Consider the following 21,709-nt stretch of genomic DNA (forward strand, 5'->3'; position numbering starts at 1 on the left):
GGTACTTATTTTAACCTGCGACTATTGGAAGGGTATAAACCAACATGTGCATAGAGGTAAACTAAGTGTCCAACAAAGCTGATACTTAGCTGTCGCGTCGTTAGGATTAGGTTATAGTTCCAGGACTCTTCAGTGGTCGTTCCAGTATTTTTCAAGGCATTGAGGAGATTTTCTTGTTGAGGTGTTCATTAGGGAGTCTGTTGTGATGTTCCATGTTTTCTGGATTTCTCTTCCTGCTTCTACGGAGTTTATTGGGATGATAGAGTTGTATCTTTTAACGAGTAGTTTGGTGGGGAAGTCCCATCTGTAGGGTATTCCGTGATTCCTCAGAGTAGTTGTGATGGGTATGAATTCTCTTCTGGCCTGTAGTGTCACTGCAGATAGATCTGTGTATAGCTTGATGTTGTCGTATGGTTGTGGGAGGATTTGCAGTTTCCTTGATTGCGAAAGTAGAGCCTCTTTCACGTGGAAGAATGTGAACCTGGCCAGTGTGTCTCTAGGTACTGTTTCAGGTAGGTTAGGTGGTTTTGGCACACGGTGCACTCTGTCTAGGCAAAGTTCGTAATCTGCCAGGTCTGGTAGAAGTGTATTAGTTAGTTTCTGCACGTAGTTTTTGAGGTCTTGCCCAAGCATGTTTTCAGGAATTCCTCTGAGCTTGACGTTATTACGTCTACTGCGATCTTCGTAGTCGATCAGTTTTGCCTGCATTATTGAGATTTTTTCCTCTGTTTCTGTATGCGCATCTACCAATGCATTATGTGCTGTAGTAAAAGTTGTCATTCTTTTTTCAGTTTCAGAGACTCTGTCCCCTAGGTCATTAACTGTTGTTTGCAGTGGAGTAATTAGCTGTGTCAGATCATTATGCATAGAGTTGCGCAGAGCCATGAGCATGTCTTTAAGAAGGGATTCAGACACAGTTTTATCAGAAGCTTGAAATCTGGCAAATGCATCATGAGAATCTGATGTGATATCAGGCATCCTGCAGCTTCTGCTTCTGCTTGGCAGGGCTGATTGTGGGAGAGTTGTATGCTGAGTTAGAGGTGGAGGTGCTAGAAGCTGATTGCAGAGAAGGTGAGTGAGCTGGGCTCCTTTCTAATTGTTCCAGCGTTGTAGGGCTGGTTTGTGTGTTCCCACGTGTAGCGTGGGCTGGCGCCATTTTAGGGTCCCTCTGGGCTGTATTAGTGGCGCTGCGTGTGGGTGCTAAGGTGAGGCTTTTTCTGACCTGGGCTTCATTGCTGGTATCCTCTGTGCTCTCCCCGGGCTGAGGGATTTTCATACTTGTTCCTCTGCTCTTTTGCTGGCTGCGCTGTGGGAGCGGGAGTGGTGGTGGTGAGGGCTGCTGTAGCGGCGCGTCGGCGCCATTTTTATTTCTCCCATGCGCCACGGAGCCTCCCTGCTTCTGAGTCCTGTCGGCTTCTATAGCCGTTCTCTTCCTGCCGGCTGCCTGCATATCGCGACCCCCGAGGTCCGGGTGCCGGTATTTGTTATCTGGCAGGTAGTCGCTGCAATAATTCTAGCTGCAGGTGAGCTTTGGGCACGGAGCTACTCTCCTATGCGGCCATGCAGCTCGGCGGCTTAACCACGCCCCATGAAGTTTTATTCTATAAAGTTAGTGTCTCCTTCTTTATACATAACCTGTTCTTTTAATTTACTGACTGACTGGGGGCGGGCATTGCCACCGGAGGTGATTTCACTTCCTCTGATCCTCCCACCCAGGGCCAGATTAAGGGTCCCAGCGGCATGGAGTACCTCATTTAGGATGGGCCCTCCCCCCCCCCAGCTCGGCAGCCAATGCAGGGCCCCCTCCCACAACAATATATGTAAAAAGATATCACATAGTTACACAGTTTCAAAGCTCTAGAGATATTAGACACAATGGTATCTTTAGTTTTAGATAAATTCCTACTTTTACTAAAAGATTTCCAATTTTGTTCCATGACAAACTAAAAAATACTCCCGCCATATTATTACTGAATAATGGTTCCACAATGCTGTTATCAAATAAAACTACCATAATTCCAATATTCGAAACAATAGCGATACAATTTGCAAATCCTTCGAAACTGACCCACAGGATTACCACAACGTGACCGGTATTACCAATAATTTACCAACTCCATTTACTGATGATTTTTACCGCCATATTGTTATTATACAAACACCACCCCACAATATCACTAATGATACCTCTATACAAATTATAGCACTATATCATTATTATTACCACTACATAATGACTACAATACCAAATGATAATCAACACACACAGACCAGTATTTACCACCATATATTGACCATATAGTAGTAGACACTAGTCCTACACAGAGGCTGCAGGTGACATCCCTGATGTTGCCTTTTCCCTCCTGTCTGATCTTCCAGGAGACTTCTTCCATCCATAACTCATCTCTGCGAGTTTATAAAACAGACATGGTTGGCATCATCTTTTATTCTCCTCCCACCTGACCCTCACATACACAGCTGACCACAATGTGCCCCCACATGTATACCCCTCATACCTCAACTATCCATGCTGTGCCGACACATATATCATATATACTCCTCACACCACAACTGTTCGCACTGTAAACCCACATATACCCCCACACTGTACCCATGACCAGTGTTAATTCACACACAGTGCTGTCACAGCACAGGGGGTTAATACACACACAGTGATGTCACAGGACAGAGGGTTAATAGACACGCACAGATGTCAAAGAACAGGGGGTATTACAGTGAAGTCACAGCACCCACATTATCAATAAGATAAAACCATAACAATAACTGATGACAGTAGCCCTACACCCCCATGCTGGCTCACTATGGACACTAGGAATATAACATTACATGTACAGTTCAAGCTGAGAGATGTCTCACACTAGACGGTTAGTCAGTGAGTACAATATTGATCTGACACGGGCAGAAGTGCGCTCTAGTACCTCACAGGTGACATACACTGGGCTCCTCTGTAAATTATTTTATATTCTGCCACCTCCATTAATTATGTAATATACTGGGCACCCAAATGAATTTTGTACACTTCACTCTTTGGTTCAGTCAGATCAGAGGGATACTAAATTTATGCAGGTTTTATTGAGTTTTAATACATTGTAAAAAATTAAAACCTCATCACGAAAAAAGGGGGGTTTTGTCATCTTCTGACGCAAATAACTTTTTCATCCATATATACTCGAGTATAAGTTTTTCGGCTTATACTCAAGTCGAAAAAATAAATAAAAAATCTCACCTTTCCGGCATCCCACGCAGGTCTTCTCTTCTTCTATCGGCAGCGGCAGTACATGCTGCCAATGGAACAAGAGAAGACCTGCGGAGGGCGTCGGAAAGGTGAGTTTTGACTTTTTGTTTTTAAGCGCTACTGGGGGCAGGAGCTGGCTATATACAGGGCCGGAGCTGGCTATATAAAGGTTGGCTTATACTTGAGTATATAAGGTACTGAGATGTGTGAGGAGTCATTTTTTTTGTGGGATGAGCTGAAGATTTCTTTGCTACCATTAGGTTGTAACGGGTGGCGATTTGAGTCACTGTTGCCTTCCTATCAGCTCGAACCAGTCTGCCCATTCTCCTCTGACCTCTGGCATCAACAAGGCATTTCCGCCCACAGAACTGCCGCTCACTGGATGTTTTTTCTTTTTCGGACCATTCTCTGTAAACCCTATAGATGGTTGTGCGTGAATATCCCAGTAGATCAGCAGTTTCTGAAATACTCAGACCAGCCCTTCTGGCACCAACAACCATGCCACGTTCAAAGGCACTCAAATCACCGTTCTTCCCCATACTGATGCTAAGTTTGAACTGCAGGAGATTGTCTTGACCATGTCTACATGCATGTGATTGGCTGATTAGAAATTAAATGTTAACGAGCAGTTGGACAGGTGTACCTAATAAAGTGGCCGGTGAGTGTGTGTATATATATATATATATATATATATTTATGCACTTACTCATCTATTAACTATACCTTACACACTGCACCAAGCCATAGCCTTGTACATATGTTCTCTGTCCTTTATCGGACAACAGAATTCTGATTCACTTGAAAAAGGGGCTGTCCATTCCCCGAAATGTGTTTACAACATTAATGAAACTTTTGGAGAAAAATCGGTTTCGATGTGCGCCTCCTGTCCTTGACCCCCCTAAACCAGTTCCTTAACTCCAAGCGCCACAGCATCCCGAGCTTGGAGAACATTGGTGCACCCTAGAACATCATCCTACATGCCAAAACTAGAGTTGTGCCTTATGCTGCGCACAACTCTACCGGGTGAGCATTAACCAATCACATTGTACATCCTAAACTGGACAATATTACCCTAAGAGTGCTGTTTTGTTTTGTCTCTGCTATTTAACTATATGGTATGGTAGGTAGATGAAAAGCCATTTCTGACCGTCTAGATCAGTGATGGCGAACCTTTTAGGGACCGAGTGCCCAAACTACAACAAAGACCCGCTTATTTATTGCAAAGTGCCAACACAGAATTTAATTTGTGATTTATACTCCCTTCTCTGTCAGTTTTCATTGATACCAGCACCCTGAGGACACCAATAAAGCAGAAAATAGTCCCAGGTACAGCTGTCACTTTAAAATAGCTCTGTGCACAGCAAGTCCTGGGCTGTCTGGGACTGCAGGAAGATACCTGGAGTCATCTCTGGTGATGGCCTGAGTGCCCACAGAAAGGGCTCTGAGTGCCACCTGTGGCACCAGTGCCATAGGTTAGCCATCACTGGTCTAGATGATTACCCTCGCCTCCCACTCTGTAGCCTGGCTCTCAATAGTGGTCAGCTATGTGTGCATCTTTAGACACACAAATTGCTGAACACTGGATACAGGCAGTGATATTACAGCTGCCTGCCCCTATTGTCCGACCTAAGTACTGATGCTATTGCTTAGGCGTCGGTGGCTGGGTCACAGAGAGGACTCATCTCTATGACCCAGCGGTCGTCTAAGGAATAACGCAGTGCCTGAGGAAGAAGATCCTATCCATCTATATACTTATAGAGCATGTGCTGGGAACCTGGGGCTACCTATATACTAATAGGGCCTGTGTGGGGGCTACCTATATACTGATGGGGATGTGTGGGGGCTACTTATATACTGATGGGGCACGTGCAAGGACTAACAACATACTGATGGGGCTTATGTGGCGTCTACCTTTATTCTTCTTGGCATGTGTGGGAGCTACCAATATACAGCACGGTGGCTCAGTGGTTAGCACTAAAGCCCAAAGGTCAACATCTGCAAAGAGTTTATGTTCTCTTTGTGTTTGTGTGGGTTTTCTCCCACACTCCAAAACATACTGTTAGGTGGATTAGATTCTGAGTCACATGGGGACAGGGACTGATTTGGCAATCTTTGTGTAGCGCTTCGGAATATATTGGCTCTTTACATATAAAGCTATAGTTATTATAATACTGATGGGGCATGTGAGGGGGCTACCAATATACTAATGGGAATGTGTGGTGGCTACCAATATACTGCTTGGCATGTGTGGGTGCTACCTATTGGCATGTGTGGGTGCTACTAATGGGGCATACATATTTACTGATGGGGATGTGTGGGGGCTACCAATATACAGCTTGGCATGTGTTGGGGCTGCCTATATACTGATGAGGCTTATGTGGAGGCTACCTATATTGTGGGGGCTGCCTACCGTGTGCTAAGAACACACAGACTGAATATTCTGGTTCACGGGTAATTTCTGGCACAGACATGCCACCTTATTCCAAGAGTTGAAAAACAGCCTAAAATGATCTAAAACTTTTCATAAATGTGATGCGTGGCATTTCAGGTGCAAATGCAGTCTTTTGGCGTAGACAGATATATCTCCTCCAATATGTTGGTAATGAAAACCTTCTATTGTTTGGGCTACGCAGTTCACCTCCTGAATTGTAGTCAGGAAGAAGCCAAAGGAGGAAGCCAAAGAAACAGCAGCTGGGAGGGTAAGACAGCGAAACAACCTGTAAAGCCAGATCACAGTGAGGCTAGGGTAACCCCTTAGGCTCATTAGCGTAATTTTAACAGTTGATTTTAGAAGAAAGGAAGCCATGGATAACACAGATATACCACAGTCATGGTGCCTGGATGTATGAGTAAGTGTCCTTGTCTTATCATGCTTGATTTTGATGGTAGATTTATTTTAACTCAATTCTTACTAAGATGTAAGCATCTGCAGGAACCATGTTTGCAGCAACATCTTTTGAAGTTGCTGCAGTTTCTCCTGCTCCCACCAGGAGCAGACACAGCCGGAGAAAGTAAAAGTGGTTAATTAAACACACTATTAATAAATATTACGGAATAAACATATTTCCCAGTCCATCAGACACAGCCGACGACCATGTGGAGAAAATAAAAGCAGTAAATTATGCACACAGATTATTAATAAATATTATGGAATAAACATATTTCCCAGTAAATTAAAAAAAAAAAAAAACCTTTTTACACTACAATAAAACATTCCCATAGTAGCCCCAAAAATCTCAAGAATTATAAAAGGTCCTTTAATGTTTTTTGAAAAAATGAAAGATGCTAAAATTTTGAAGGATTTGCACAAAAAAAATAACTTGGACTAATAAGTTGGAAAATTAGCTAAAAATGTCCTAATGACTAAAGCCTTCTAAGGCCAGGTCAGAAAGGGGCTAGGAAGGTACATGCAATCTCCATAACAAGTGGTATTTACTTCCTGATAACTCAGAAAGACAGAAATGTCGAAACTCATTGGTATTCAACAGATGAAGAACATATTGAATTAGCACTTTTCAATGCCCTTTAATTAAAAATTAATGTATTTCTTACAGCGTGCACAGAAAGTATTCAGACCCCTTAAATTTTTCAAGCTTTGTTTCATTGCTGCCAAATAGTAAGATCAAAAAAATTCTTGGTGTATAATTAGTGTATACTCTGCACCCTTGACAGAAAAAAACTGAAATGTAGATACTTGTTCTAATTAATTTAACAAGAACAACTGAAATATCACATAAGTATTCAGACCCTTTGCTCAGTATTTAGTAGCACCCTTTTGAGTAAGTATAGCTAAAAGTCTTCTCAGGAATGATGCACCTGGATTACGCCTGGATCCTCTGCCCTTCTTCCTTGCAAATCCTTAAGTTTGGATGGTAAATGTTGGTGGACAGCCATTTTCAATTGGGTTCAGGTCAGGATTCTAGCTGTGTCATTAGGGTCACTCTCTTGCAATCTGGAAGATGTTTTCATCCGGGATATCTCTATACTTGGCCCATTCATCTTTCCTTGAATTGTAACCAGTCATCCTGCCCCTGCAGCTAAAAAACACCCCCATAGCATGATCCTGCCACCACCACCATGTTTCGGTGATGGGATTGTATTTAGCAAGTAATGAACAGCGACAGGTTTTCTCCACACATATCCCTTACAATTAACACTAAAAGTTCAGTCTTCATCTTATTTTTCATAGTCGGGGAGACCTTCATGTGCTTTTTTTAAACTTTATGCAGACTTCCATATGTCTTGCACTGAGGAGTGACTTACGTTGGCACACTCTGCCATAATGCCCTGACTGGTGGAAGGCTGCAGTCCTAGTTGACTTTGCAGAACTTTCTTCCATCTCCCTACTCCATCTCTGGAGCTCAGTCACAGTGATCTTGGGGTTCTTCTTTACCTCTCTCACCAAGGCTTTTCTCCCATAATTGCTTATTTTGTCTGGATGGTTGAGGAAGAGTTGGTATCGTCCCAATTTCCAATAAGGATTATGGAGGCCACTGTGCTCTTAGGAACCTTGAGTGCTGCAAAAATTCTTTTGTAACCTTGACCAAATCTATGCCTTGCCACAATTTTGTCTCTGAGCTCATTGGGCAGTTCCTTAGACCTCATGATTCTCCTGGTTAGGAAAGGCACACACCGGTGTATACAAGACCTCACAGTGCAAATCAAAGCATGTGAGCATGTGAGCTCTGATATGTAGATAGGTGTTTGCCTTTCTAATCAAGTTCAATCAGTTTAATTAAACACAGCTGGTCTCCAATGAAAGAGTAGAACCATCTCAAAGAGGATCAGGAGGACATGGACAGCATGTGAGTTAAATATGAGTTTCTCACCAAAGGGTCCAAATACTTATATTAAACTATCAAAAATATCTAAATTTACTGTAAAAAATTTTTCTGTCAAGATGGGGTGAAGAGTGCAAATTAATTTTAAATGAATATTAATATTAATAATAAATATTTCTGTATTTTTAAAAACTTACCCACACACTCATGTGCATTGCTTGGTGTTGCTCTTTGCCATGGCTTGTCATAGTAAAATGGCTTGCAGGCATCACATTCTGGACCAACGGTATTATGTTGACAATCACATAAAAATCCCTCTTTACTAGATATACAGCGAGAAGCATGGCCATTACATTTACACCTTCCCCCAACCTGAAATTCAGACACTCCATAGAAAGCAGTCTTTCTCTGGATTCCCATTTTCTTCCCATGATGAAGACGATTGAAGATTACACGGATATCTGTAGCTGTCACCCAATCTTGCAGAACAGGACTGCATTCAAATCTTCTAGCAGAAGGGCGACCTGCTAATGGCATAAAAGCAATGAGCCCTTTAGTAAGGGGTTTAACTCCTGTTTGAAAATTAGTACAGGTGGCTTCATGCTGCATGGGTTTCGTGATAGCACTGACAGTTGTTTGATCATAAATCCGACGACATTGCGTTGAATAAAATTGGAAAGGAATCCATGTTTTACCATAGTCCATAGATTTATGGATTGCCATAGAATCAGGACGAGGAGAGCAGAAACGCAAGCTGACATAAACTAACTCAAATCTCTGTCCAAGAGGTAAAGTCAGTGTAACATTCCGTGGATAGGTTATACCGCTTTCTGACTTCCAGCATGTTTGTGCATCTGTATCAGTCATGTATGATGGTGGATAAGAAGTTTCAGTCTTCTTCTGATCACATAACTGACATTGTTGTGATGTTATATTTGTAGCATCTACAAAATTGCACAGTTTTTGGAGTGTATGTCCACAAGTACTGGATGTAGTTACCTCTTTGCCAAGAGCAACATTGATCAAATCTGGAATACAATATTTTGGTCTCTGTTTGGTATCATAACATGGGCCATGATGAAAACCCCCATAGTTTGTATTATTCAGCTTATTCTTGGATACTGGGCACAGCAAGAAGATGATATAAAAAGGAAATAAACTCCACTCAAGTCGAGGCATGACAGAGCTCTCAAGATGCTGTAAACATTACCTTCGAGAAAAAAAAAGAATCATTTTGCATGACAAATATATTTAAAACTGACATTCATACATGAGTGTATATGAAAATAACTGTAAAACACAATTCATACCTATGAATTTTCACTACCCTAATATATATCTTATGGTTTAAGACCAGGAGTTACTGACATAGGAGTGCACAGATCTTCAACCATAACTTTTTTTTAAAAACTTTTGCTGTAGTGTATGAAATATCCTCTAAAACCACATGGGGAAGATTTAGTTAAGAAATTACATTAATGAACAATCAAAGGGAAACTATGAATGAGGGCACAATTACAGGAATGCGACAATATCTGTGGTGAGATTGGCTACTAATTACTATATTTTTGATCTGCTAGTGATCTGAGACAATTAAAATGTAAACAACATATTCTGTAAGCTTTATTTTGAAACACCTGTGTCTAATTGCATAGTGTTAACAGTATTTACAGAGTTAATATTGAGGCTATGTTCAAAAGTGTTTTTTTATACATTCTGGCTGCATCATACACTGCAATGGGAGGAGCTTTGCCATATGCATATGCATTTTAACTTAAATGCATATGTTCTGGAATGGCACCAGGTGTTTTGCACGTGAATAATGCAAAACACCTGGTACTCACTCCAGAACGCATGCATTTCACTGAAAATGTGCATTCTTTTGTCTCCATTTTGCTCCAGTATTTTTACTTCACTGGCAAAAAAATTGAATCTTCAAGATTGGATATAAAACATAACACCTGGTTTCTAAGCCTCTGTCTTATCATCTAATTTTTTGTGGACCCATAGGGGGATGTATCATAGTTTTCCCTGAAGTTGGCCTACTTACTTCTTACCTCTTACTGCACTTTTCATCTTCATGACACTGCTCATTTTTTCAAATCTGACGTGTCATTATAAGCGGTAATAACTTTGGAACCGTATAACATATCCAAGTGACACTTTGTACTTCATGTTAGTTGAAAAATTTTGGTGGTATGTTTTGCGTTTATTTATGAAAAAACAGATATTTGGTTAAAATTCTCAATTTTTCGAAATTCTAAATGTTCTACTTTTTCAATACATGGTCATAATAGCAAAATCACTTGATAACTAACAGTTATAGCATGTCTGCTTTATGTTGACATGGTTTTTTATGCATTCTCTCATTTTTGTAGGGGCTTAAGGTGTGATTTTTCAAATTTTCATAAAAAACACAAAATGAGACTTTTGAGGGACCTGCTCAGATTTCAAGCTACTTAGAGAGGTGTTAATAATAGTATAATCCCATTAACCCCTTAAGGACGCAGGGTTTTTCCGCTGATTTCTCGCTCTCCACCTTCAAAAATCCATAACTTTTTCATTTTTATGTGTACAGACCTGTGTGAGGGTTTATTTTGTGCGTAACAAATTTTACTTTCCCGTATTGTTATTTATTTTAACATACCGTGTATTGTGAAGCTGAAAAAAAATTCCAAATGTGGAAAAATTGAAAAAAAAAACGCATGTCACGTTCTTGTGGGCTCAGTTTTTTCGACTTTGACTGTGCACTCAAAATAACACCTCAGCTTTATTCTTTGGTTCGGTGCGATCACAGTGATACCAAATTTATATAGGTTTTATTGTGTTTTAATACATTTTCAAAAATTAAACGAATGTGTGACGCTAATAACTTTTTCATACTTTGGCGCACGGAGCTGTGTGAGGTGCAATTTTTTGCGAAATGAGCTGACGTTTTCATTGCTACCATTTTGAGGTCTGTGTGACATTTTGATCATTTTTTATTTCATTTTTTATGTGATGTGAAAAGGTGTATGTCACGGGTGCTCCCGCGATCCCTGTCACGGATCGCGGGCGCATCCGTGCTCCTGCATGTGCCCCCGCTGCTGCCCGGTGTCTCTTACCTCTCCCGGCTCCTGCGCTTCCTCGGACTGCCGTGCGCGCCCGTCCCCGCCTCCTAGGGCGCGCGCACGGCTCCGGCCAAAAATTTAAAGGGCCAGCGCACCGCTAATTGGTGCACTGGCTGAACACCTCACCTTTAAGAATCTGCCTCTTCCTGTGTTCCTTGCCGGATCTTTGTGCCTCATAGCCTTAGAGAAAGCTTCCAAGCGAGTATTCCTGCGTTCCTGTGTATTCCTGTGTGTTCCCGCTCCTGAGTCCTGTGTTACCTGAGTTCCTCCGTGTTGCTGTGTTCCGTGTGCCTGTGTTCCCGTTCCCACCTGCCTGACCTCCCGTTGCTGACCCCGGACTTGGACCTGACGTTGCATCTCTGCCGCCTGCCCTGACCCTGTGCCCGGACCTGTCTACGAGATTGTCATCCGCTAAGGTACCTCGACCTCGGCTGCCACCGTGGGCTAGTCACACCTGGGAACGACCTAGTGGTATCCTGCCGCAGCAAGTCCAACCCGCTTTGCGGCGGGCTCTGGTGAATACCAGGTGCCGCTGGGCTCCGGTTCCGGGTGTTGGCTAGTTACATCTCCCGCGGTGGTCCAGAGGATCCACTGATCCTAACAGTAAGATCCGGCCATGGATCCCGCCGAGGCTTCTTCTCCCAGTCAGCCTGATCTCGCCACCATCGTGATCCACCAGTCCCAGCAGATTGCAGCACAGCGGAATCAGCTAGAGCAAGTCACCGCCATGCTACAACAACTACTTGCTACCCAACATCAGCAACAGTCTCCACAAGCGGCCGCTGCGACCCCTGCTACCCCGGCTTATCATCCTGCTGCTGAACCCAGGCTACGCCTCTCTTTGCCCGGCAAGTATGATGGAGATCCTAAGATGTGCAGGGGCTTCATCACCCAGTGCTCCTTGCACATAGAACTCATGCCGTCGCAATTTGCCACAGAGCGGTCCAAGGTGGCATTTGTCCTCAGCCTTCTTTCCGGGAAAGCCCTGGCCTGGGCTACTCCGCTTTGGGACAGAGATGACCCGGTTGTGTCTAGCCTCACTGCGTTTCTGTCAGAGTTCCGGTCAGTCTTCGAGGAACCAGCACGAGCCTCCTCTGCGGAGTCTGCATTGTTGAACTTGCGTCAGGGCAACTCATCGGTGGGAGAGTACGCAGTTCAATTCCGCACCCTGGCTTCAGAACTGGCTTGGAACGATGCAGCCCTCATCGCTACATTTAAGAAAGGGCTCTCTGCGCAGGTCAAGGACGCACTGGCAGCTTGGGATCTTCCATCTACTCTGAGTGACCTCATCACCTTGGCCACTCGAATTGATGTCCGGTTTAAGGAGCGAGCTGAGGAACTACGATCCGAGTATCCCCAAGGCCGTGTTAGACGCATTCCTCGCCTGGCGCCAGTCTTCCAAAAGCCGCTCCAGGTCCCGCCTGAATCTTCTGTTGAGGAACCCATGCAGGTTGACCGAACCCGGCTCACTCTACAAGAGCGTTCCAGACGACGTCAGGAGAACTTGTGCATGTATTGTGCCAGCCCACAGCACTTCGTCGGGACTTGCCCTGTACGTCCCCAACGCCCGGGAAACGCCAGCACCTAGGCTTCTCAGGAGAAGCGTCCCTAGGTGTGAATAAAGCTTCTCCACGCTTGATTCTCCCTGTACTCCTCAGCATTGGCACCGGTACTCCGGTCCAGGTTTCTGCTTTCCTGGATTCGGGCTCCACAGCGAACTTTGTAGATGCTGCACTGGTCGCCCTGCATCACTTCCCGGTGGTTCGTCTTGAGAAGCCCTTGTCCATTGCCTCAGTCAGTGGCCAGATTCTCTCCGTGCCTATCTGGTTTCGCACTGAACCCCTGCTCCTTCAAGTTGGTGCATTGCATAAAGAGAGACTCTCCTTTTTTGTGCTGCCACAGTGCACTTCCACTCTCCTGCTGGGTCTCCCCTGGTTGCAGCATCATGCCCCTGTTCTGGACTGGTCTTCTGGGGAGATTCTCCGTTGGGGTCCGGATTGCCCCTCACGCTGCATGACGGTTCCACATCCGCTTCCTGTCAGGACTGCTACCTTGTCTCCCAAGCCCCTGGAGGGTCTTCCAGCTCCGTACCGGGACTTTGCAGACGTGTTTTCTAAAAAACAAGCCGAGATCCTTCCTCCACATCGTCCCTATGATTGCCCCATTGATCTGCTGCCTGGATCTTCTCCACCACGGGGTCGTGTGTATCCGCTCTCGGTTCCTGAGACTGCCGCAATGTCGGAATATGTTAAGGAAAATCTGCAAAGAGGTTTCATCCGCAAATCCTCCTCACCAGCTGGTGCTGGTTTCGTTTTTGTCACAAAAAAAGATGGCTCCCTCCGCCCCTGTATAGACTATCGCGGTCTTAACAAGGTCACCGTTAAGAACCGCTATCCTTTGCCGCTTATCACGGAGCTATTTGATCGTCTGCGGGGTGCAAGAATTTTTTCCAAATTGGATCTTTGTGGGGCCTACAACCTTATCCGCATCAGGAAGGGTGACGAGTGGAAGACCGCCTTTAACACCCGTGATGGGCATTTTGAATATCTAGTTATGCCCTTCGGACTTTGTAATGCGCCAGCAGTTTTCCAGGAGTTTGTAAATGATATTTTCCGGGACTTATTGTACAGTTGTGTCGTGGTGTACCTGGACGACATCCTTGTGTATTCTGCCAATCTGGAGTCCCACCAGTCTCATGTACGGGAGGTTCTTAGCCGCCTCAGGACAAACCACCTCTATGCCAAGCTGGAGAAGTGCCACTTTCATCAGAGGAGCCTTCCATTCCTCGGCTACATAATTTCTGATAGGGGTTTGCAAATGGATCCTGCCAAGTTATCTGCGGTTCTTCAGTGGCCACGCCCAGTGGGACTGCGAGCTATACAAAGATTTCTGGGCTTTGCTAATTATTATAGGCAATTTATCCCACACTTCTCATCTCTGGTCGCGCCAATGGTGGCGCTTACGAAAAAGGGTGCTAATCCCCGTGTCTGGCCACCAGCAGCAGAAGAAGCCTTCACGAAATTAAAAACAGCTTTTTCCTCCGCTTCAGTCCTTACCCGACCGGATACTGAAAAGCCGTTCCTGGTGGAGGTTGATGCCTCCTCCGTGGGTGCTGGGGCAGTCCTTACCCAGAAGGGTCCCAGGGGACGAACACTCACTTGTGGTTTCTTCTCCAAAACCTTCTCCTCCACGGAGAGAAATTATTCCATTGGAGATCGGGAGCTTCTAGCCATCAAGCTGGCTTTGGAAGAGTGGCGTCATCTGCTGGAGGGAGCCCGATTTCCAGTCAGCATTTTCACGGACCACAAAAACCTTCAGTACCTTCAGACGGCTCAGCGTTTGAATCCACGTCAAGCCCGGTGGTCCCTCTTCTTTTCTCGCTTTGACTTCCGAATCCATTTTCGCCCTGCAGAGAAAAACATCAAGGCTGACGCCTTGTCCCGTGCTTCTGATGTTATGGGGGAGGACTCTGCTCCGAGGCATATTGTTCCTCCAGAGAGACTTGTGCTTGCCGCGCCGGTGGACCTCCGGCAGCTGCCTCCCGGCAAGACTTATGTGCGACCTGGTCTCCGAAAGAGGATTCTGACCTGGGGACATTCTTCTCGTGTGGCTGGGCACCCTGGGGTGCAGCGCTCTGTGGCCTTAATTTCCCGATTCTACTGGTGGCCTGATTTGGTCAAGGACGTTCGGGATTTTGTGGGTTCCTGTGCCTCTTGTGCCCGCAACAAGCCTTCACGACTTAAACCTGCTGGTCTTCTGTTGCCGTTACCCGTGCCTACCAGCCCATGGTCTCATGTGGCTATGGACTTTGTTACGGATCTACCGCCATCTTCTGGCAACACCGTTATCTGGGTGGTGACTGACCGCTTTTCGAAGATGTCTCACTTTGTCCCTCTACCAGGTTTGCCTTCTGCTCCACGTCTCGCCAGCCTCTTCTTCCAGCATATTTTCCGGCTTCATGGTCTCCCTCAGCACATCGTCTCGGATCGAGGAGTTCAGTTTGTGTCCAAATTCTGGAGATCTTTGTGCAACCAGTTGCAGGTGAACTTGGACTTCTCTTCTGCCTATCACCCACAGACTAACGGCCAAGTGGAGAGGGTGAATCAGACTTTAGGTTGCTATCTCCGCCATTTCGTCTCTGCCCGTCAGGACGACTGGGCATCTCTTCTACCATGGGCGGAGTTCTCTTACAATTCCCTGGACTCCACTTCTGCCGGGTTCTGCTCCCTTTTTTATTAACTATGGACTGCATCCTCGGCCTCCTCTTCCGTTACCTACGTCTGCAGATGTTCCTGCTGTGGAGGACCTGGTACGTGATCTGAAAGCCATCTGGGAGCAAGTCCACACCTCATTGCTCCGAGCTACAGCCCAGACCAAGCGTCAAGCAGACAAAAGACGCCGACCATTCCCTGTTTTAGCTCCTGGTGACAAGGTTTGGCTGTCCGCCAAGTATGTTCGGCTGAAGATCCCGAGCTATAAATTGGGACCTCGGTTCTTGGGTCCATTTGAAATTCTCGGCCGCATCAACCCGGTGGCTTACAAGTTGCGTCTGCCTCCCAGCATGCGCATTCCTAATTCTTTCCACGTTTCTCTCCTTAAGCCAGTTATCTTCAACCGCTTCAACCGACAAATTACTCCTCCTCCGGCACCACAAGCTGATTCCACCGATGTCTTCGAGGTGAAAGAGATCCTGGATACTAAGACTGTGAGAGGTAGACGGTTGTTTCTGGTAGACTGGAAAGGATTTGGTCCTGAGGAGAGATCCTGGGAGCCAGAGGATAACATCCTGGACAAGAGCCTGCTCCAACGTTTTCTCATCCGTGCTCCTGCATGTGCCCCCGCTGCTGCCCGGTGTCTCTTACCTCTCCCGGCTCCTGCGCTTCCTCGGACTGCCGTGCGCGCGCGTCCCCGCCTCCTAGGGCGCGCGCGTGGCTCCGGCCAAAAATTTAAAGGGCCAGCACACCGCTAATTGGTGCACTGGCTGAACACCTCACCTTTAAGAATCTGCCTCTTCCTGTGTTCCTTGCCGGATCTTTGTGCCTCATAGCCTTAGAGAAAGCTTCCAAGCGAGTATTCCTGCGTTCCTGTGTATTCCTGTGTATTCCTGTGTGTTCCCGCTCCTGAGTCCTGTGTTACCTGAGTTCCTCCGTGTTGCTGTGTTCCGTGTGCCTGTGTTCCCGTTCCCACCTGCCTGACCTCCCGTTGCTGACCCCGGACTTGGACCTGACGTTGCATCTCTGCCGCCTGCCCTGACCCTGTGCCCGGACCTGTCTACGAGATTGTCATCCGCTAAGGTACCTCGACCTCGGCTGCCATCGTGGGCTAGTCACACCTGGGAACGACCTAGTGGTATCCTGCCGCAGCAAGTCCAACCCGCTTTGCGGCGGGCTCTGGTGAATACCAGGTGCCGCTGGGCTCCGGTTCCGGGTGTTGGCTAGTTACATCTCCCGCGGTGGTCCAGAGGATCCACTGATCCTAACAGTGTAAAAGTCACATTTCGGACATTTGGGTGCCATTTCCCGCCTCAGAGGTCACCGCCGGCCATCTGTTTTTATATTTTGATAGATCGGTCATTTTGGGACGCGGCGATACCTTTACTGTTTATTATGTTTTATATCAGTTCTAGGGAAAGGGGAGTGATTTGAATTTTTAATATTTTATTAATTTTTTTTATTTTTTAAAGTTTTTTTTTTCTTTTTTTTTCCACTATTTCTTAGACCATCTAGGGTACATGGTCAGATCGCTCCTACCATATACTGCAATACTTCTGTATTGCAATATATGGCATTTTTGCAGCTCATTCATTACAATGAGCCACTGGCTCATTGTAACGAATCTGCAGAAGCCAGATAGCTTCGGGTCAAACGAAGACCCGAGGCTACCATGGCAACCAATCAACGCCCCCCGATGACGCTCGGGGGCGCGGCGATCGTTATAAAGATGGCGGCGCCCGCGCGCTGCCGTCTTTTAAATGCAACGGAAAGGTTAATAGCCGCGATCGGTGCAAGCACCGACCGCGGTTATTAGCGGTGGGGGTTTGCTGCAATATGCAACAACCCCCACCTTTGTATGAAGAGGACTCAGCCCGTGAGCCCTCTTCATACATTCCCTATACCTCTGTGCCGTAGAGCGTTAAGGGGTTAATAATCCCATTATAAAAACTACATCCCTCAACGTTTGAAATGGGGGAATCGATTCTAACAATTCTAACTTCGGCTTAGTGACTAATCAAATTTTTCCTGAAATTCTAACCGAAGTTTACAGTGATTCATGGGAACTAAGTTTTTTTTCCCTCTATTACCAAAATAGGCGCGAGTACAATGTGTTACATGGGGCGAAGAACTCTGGGAAGTAGAAAGGAACACCCTCTATCACATGTGCAGACCTGTAAGCCTATCAGCGACCGGCAGGCTTATGTGATGTCACACACACTATAAAAGAGGCAATCATTTTCAAATTTTCACGTCACACTGCATGTGCTGCCTGTAGCGTAAAGCTGCTTCTACTGTACTGTGCTGTTGTGATTTTTGTTCCAAGGGTGTCCGTTTGGAGGGATCTGTATACCCTCAGTATATATAATCAGTGTGAAATCCACATATGTTCTGTACTGATTTCTGCTTCAATCCCAGGGTGTCAGTTCTTGTGCTTCTGTATACCACAAATAGCAGTTCTTTTTTGTTGCTGAAGTGAATAAGAAGAAATCATTGGGAAATCCACATACGTTCTGTACTGATTTCTGCTTCAATCCCAGGACGTCAGTTCATATGCTTCTGTATTCCACAAATAGCAGTTCTTTTTTGTTGCTGAAGTGAATAGGAAGAAATCAGTGTGAAATCCACATACTTTCTGTGCTGAATTCTGCTTCAATCCCAGGGTATCATTTCTTGGGCTTGTGTATTCCCCAAATAGCAGTTCTTTTTTGTTGCTGAAGAGAATAGAAAGAAATTATTGTGAAATCCACATACTTTCTGTACTGATTTCTGCTTCAATCCCAAAGTGTCAGTTCTTGTGCTTGTGTATACCCAAAATAGCAGTTCTTTTTTGTTGCTGAAGTGAATAGGAAGAAATCATAGTGAAATCCACATACTTTCTGTACTGATTTCTGCTTCAATCCCAGGATGTCAGTTCTTGTGCTTCTGTATACCACAAATAGCTGTTCTTTTTTGTTTCTAAAATGAATAGGAAGAAATCAGTGTGAAATCCACATACTTTCTGTACTGATTTCTGCTCCAATCCCAGGGTGTCCGTTTTGGGGTATTTGTATAACCCAAATTCCAATACTTTTTTGTTGCTAAATTTGAGAGCAACAAATAAGTGTCAAATACACGTAGTTGATTAACCACTATGTCAGATAGAAATGTGGAAGGTGGAGCAGCAGAAGTCGCAGCACAGTTAGGAGGACGTCGCAGCAGGGGTGACGCTGTGAGGCCAGAACTGCTGTTGTCATCTAGCGGCAGTGGGTAAATGAACAACCCAAAGGTTATTGATTGGTTGACTAAGTCACCCAATTCCTCAAATATAACATCTGAAAATCCCAGGGTTCATCAGATACAACAATTAGTTGGCATTGCCCAGGAGCAGGTCAGTTGCCCTCATCTGTCCTCAACCAGCCTCTGTCCTGTTCATTTCCCTGAGCCAGAGAGCTACTAGGTGGTCTGGGCTCAGTGCCACTATTCAGCGAGGATGAAGTGTTTGAGGACAGTCAGCTGCTTGGCACTGAAAATATGGTGCAGACATCCTCTGCTTCATGCAGTAGGCAGGCTGTGCATAGTGACACTGTTGAGGAGAGTAGCAGTGACAGGGAAATGCAAATTGACGATGATGTAGCCAATCGCGCTTGAGAGTGTCGGCTTACACATTAGGCAGCAGAGCAGGCAGCCAGTTGCTACTGTGGCCGTGAGTCAGCAGCGTGGCAGAAGTGTGACCACGGGGGCTATATGGTACAAACCCCGCTTTGGAGGTCAAAGCAAGCAGTGGGGGGGGGGGCGTGTCCTAGCACTGCAGGAAGATGGACGTCTGAGAGCTCCCTCTCCCGGTACTCACCCGAAGCGCCATTAGCACAGATACCCGTGTCCCAGATCGGTCAAACAGGGAGGAGAAGTCGTCAGGTGTCATACCCAGCAGCCCTACCCGACCGTCCCGGCATGGATCGCTTCCTGACCGGCCACTCCAGGGCCCCGGCAAGGGCACATGTCTCCCCACCTCAAACCCACAGCTCCACAACCCCGAGGCAGAAGCAGGGTCAGAGCGGCCGCAGCAAGGGAGCAACAGCGGAACAGCGCTCGGACACCAGACTCCTGGACATAGCTACCAGCCGGCGACACTGTGCGAGCGATCCGGTAAGCAGGGTCTCACAGCCTTTGCCGCCCGCCACTTCACTACCCCTCCCCCGGCCTCCCAGAAAGCGCCATTAGAGCGGGACCCGGACCTTGGTGCCTCCTCCACAGCCTCCCCACAGCAATCGCTGAGCCCTGCCGCTCATCATACAGCTCAGACTGGGCTGAGCGACACAACAGCCTCCTCTAGAGGCACTTACTCCTCTATTGTGCAAGGTGGCCACCAGCAGCACATGCCAACCCCTCAGGCTTCTCTGCCCCAGCGGCAGTCTAAGAGAAGCCCAACAATGCCCCATGAGAGGCAGACCCACACTAATCCCCCGGAGAACCAGGCAGCCCCCCCACATGAGGATCTGGGCATGACCTCTTCTATTACAGGCCTGCTGACGGCGCAGGACCCGTGGGATTCCCCCCATAGTCCAGTGATCTCTGAAACCTCATCACCTACAACTCCTGCATTCCTCTCTGCTGAGTTACAAACTCAGCTTCGAAGTCTACCTACTAAAAATGATTTCAAGGACTTCCGGACTGAGCTAAACTCGGTCAGGGCATACCTGCGGTCCCAAGTGGATAGAGGGAGTGTCTGGAGCTGGCCCATGATGATACCAGATCTTATGTGTCCCAGCTACGAGACTCAGTGGCTGATTAAGCCTGCGCCATACGAGACATGAGCCGTCATATTGAGGACCTAGATAACCGGGGTAGACGTAACAACATCAGAGTCCGGGGAGTTCCAGATCCAAAAGGCCAAGAGGAGGTGAAAGGAGGTCCTGGAAACTATCTTTACCAACATCCTGGGCAAGCCGGATTCACATAAAATCAAAATGGACAGGGCCCATCGAGCGCTAGGAGCTAATGGATCCGCTACCAGACCTAGAGACATAATTTGCTGTGTCACAGACTATGAGCTGAAGGAGAAAATCATGCTAAAAACCTGAAAGCTGGACTCTTTGTCATATAAGGGCACCCCTATACAGGTCTTTGCTGACCTCTTCTGGATCACTCTGCACAAACGCCACCAGCTAAAACGGCTACTGCAACTAAGAGATCACAATATTCCATATAGATGGGGCTTTCCGTTTGCCCTCCCAGCCATTCAAAATGGTCAAACGTTTCCACTTCACACCTATGCTGAACTGCCTGACTTCTGCAAGGCCCTAGGAATTGACAACCCCGACATTCCAGATTGGGAAATTACTCCCCCACCACCAGCGCTCCCTCAGGAGTTGACATCAGTGAAATGGAAAAGGAGGCACCCTTCACCTAAGCACTGAAAACAGAGCATAATTAGGTGATAGCTTGGAATCACCGGATCAGAGCTGTTACAGCGAGACCATCTGTTTGCCCTTTCTACAGAAGACCCATTTTGATGCGTCAGGCTCCTGCGCTTTCCCTAAAGGGAGTTACCCAAATTCTTATGTGGCATCAAGGGAGAGGAAAAAGAACGGTGTAGCAATCCTGACCGCCTTTTCTCGGGGGGATTCAAGTGACAAATGTAATCCCCTCGGGGGGATTCAAGTGACAAATGTAATCCCTGAACCAGAGGAGCGGTATCTTATTGTACAAGGCACTCTACAGGGCATGCCGCTCACGCTCTGCAATGTTTACGCCCCCAATAAAGTACAAATTTGATTTATAAAACGAGTACTCAACCGCTTAGCAGTGCTACCTAAAGCAGCACAGCTAGTGAGAGGGGATTTCAATGTACCCTTCTCAGCACAGACAGACTGGCAGTTGGCGGCAACCCCCCGCCCCCAGCGCTACTATCTATGACCAGAGAATTTTGCAAGCTCCTTCGCTTACATCTCTTATACGACCTATGGATTAGATATATAGATAGATAACCCAGGGGACAGAACATTCTCCTTCTACTCCCCACCTCACGGCACACATACAAGAATAGATTATTTTTTTGGCACGATACAACTCCTCCGGGTGATGAGAAAATCTGATTTAGGCCCCATTACTTGGTCAGACCATGCTCATTGACGGTAGACACTGCAGACAATTTCTCGATTTCCTGGACCTGCCACTGGCGCTTAAATGAATCATTAATTAGAAAGCCAGTGCAACGGGAGGGGCTGTCTTCGGCCATCACAGAATTTTTTAGTCTAATGAAAAAGATGTCACCCTGCCAGCGTTATGGGAAGCCCAAAAAAAGATGGTCCGCAGGCAGTGCATATCCCTAGCCACAGCCATGAAAAAAGATAGGATACAGCAGGAGTC

At 46.3% G+C, this 21,709-nt stretch overlaps 1 protein-coding gene across 5 annotated transcripts in view; it reads right to left on the minus strand.

Annotated features, from left to right (window-relative positions):
- NTN5 (netrin 5) overlaps positions 1 to 21,709 on the minus strand; it is a 533,395-nt gene that overhangs the window by 199,406 nt on the left and 312,280 nt on the right. For all 5 annotated transcript variants that reach the window (XM_072110515.1, XM_072110514.1, XM_072110511.1 and 2 more), the window contains one exon: positions 8,235 to 9,247. In XM_072110515.1, coding sequence (XP_071966616.1) covers positions 8,235 to 9,216 — 982 coding nt within the window. In that variant the 5' untranslated portion in view covers positions 9,217 to 9,247. The remainder of the gene's footprint in view (positions 1 to 8,234; positions 9,248 to 21,709) is intronic.

The sequence above is a fragment of the Engystomops pustulosus genome, chromosome 6 (assembly GCF_040894005.1).
Source record: "Engystomops pustulosus chromosome 6, aEngPut4.maternal, whole genome shotgun sequence".
NCBI lineage: Eukaryota > Metazoa > Chordata > Amphibia > Anura > Leptodactylidae > Engystomops > Engystomops pustulosus.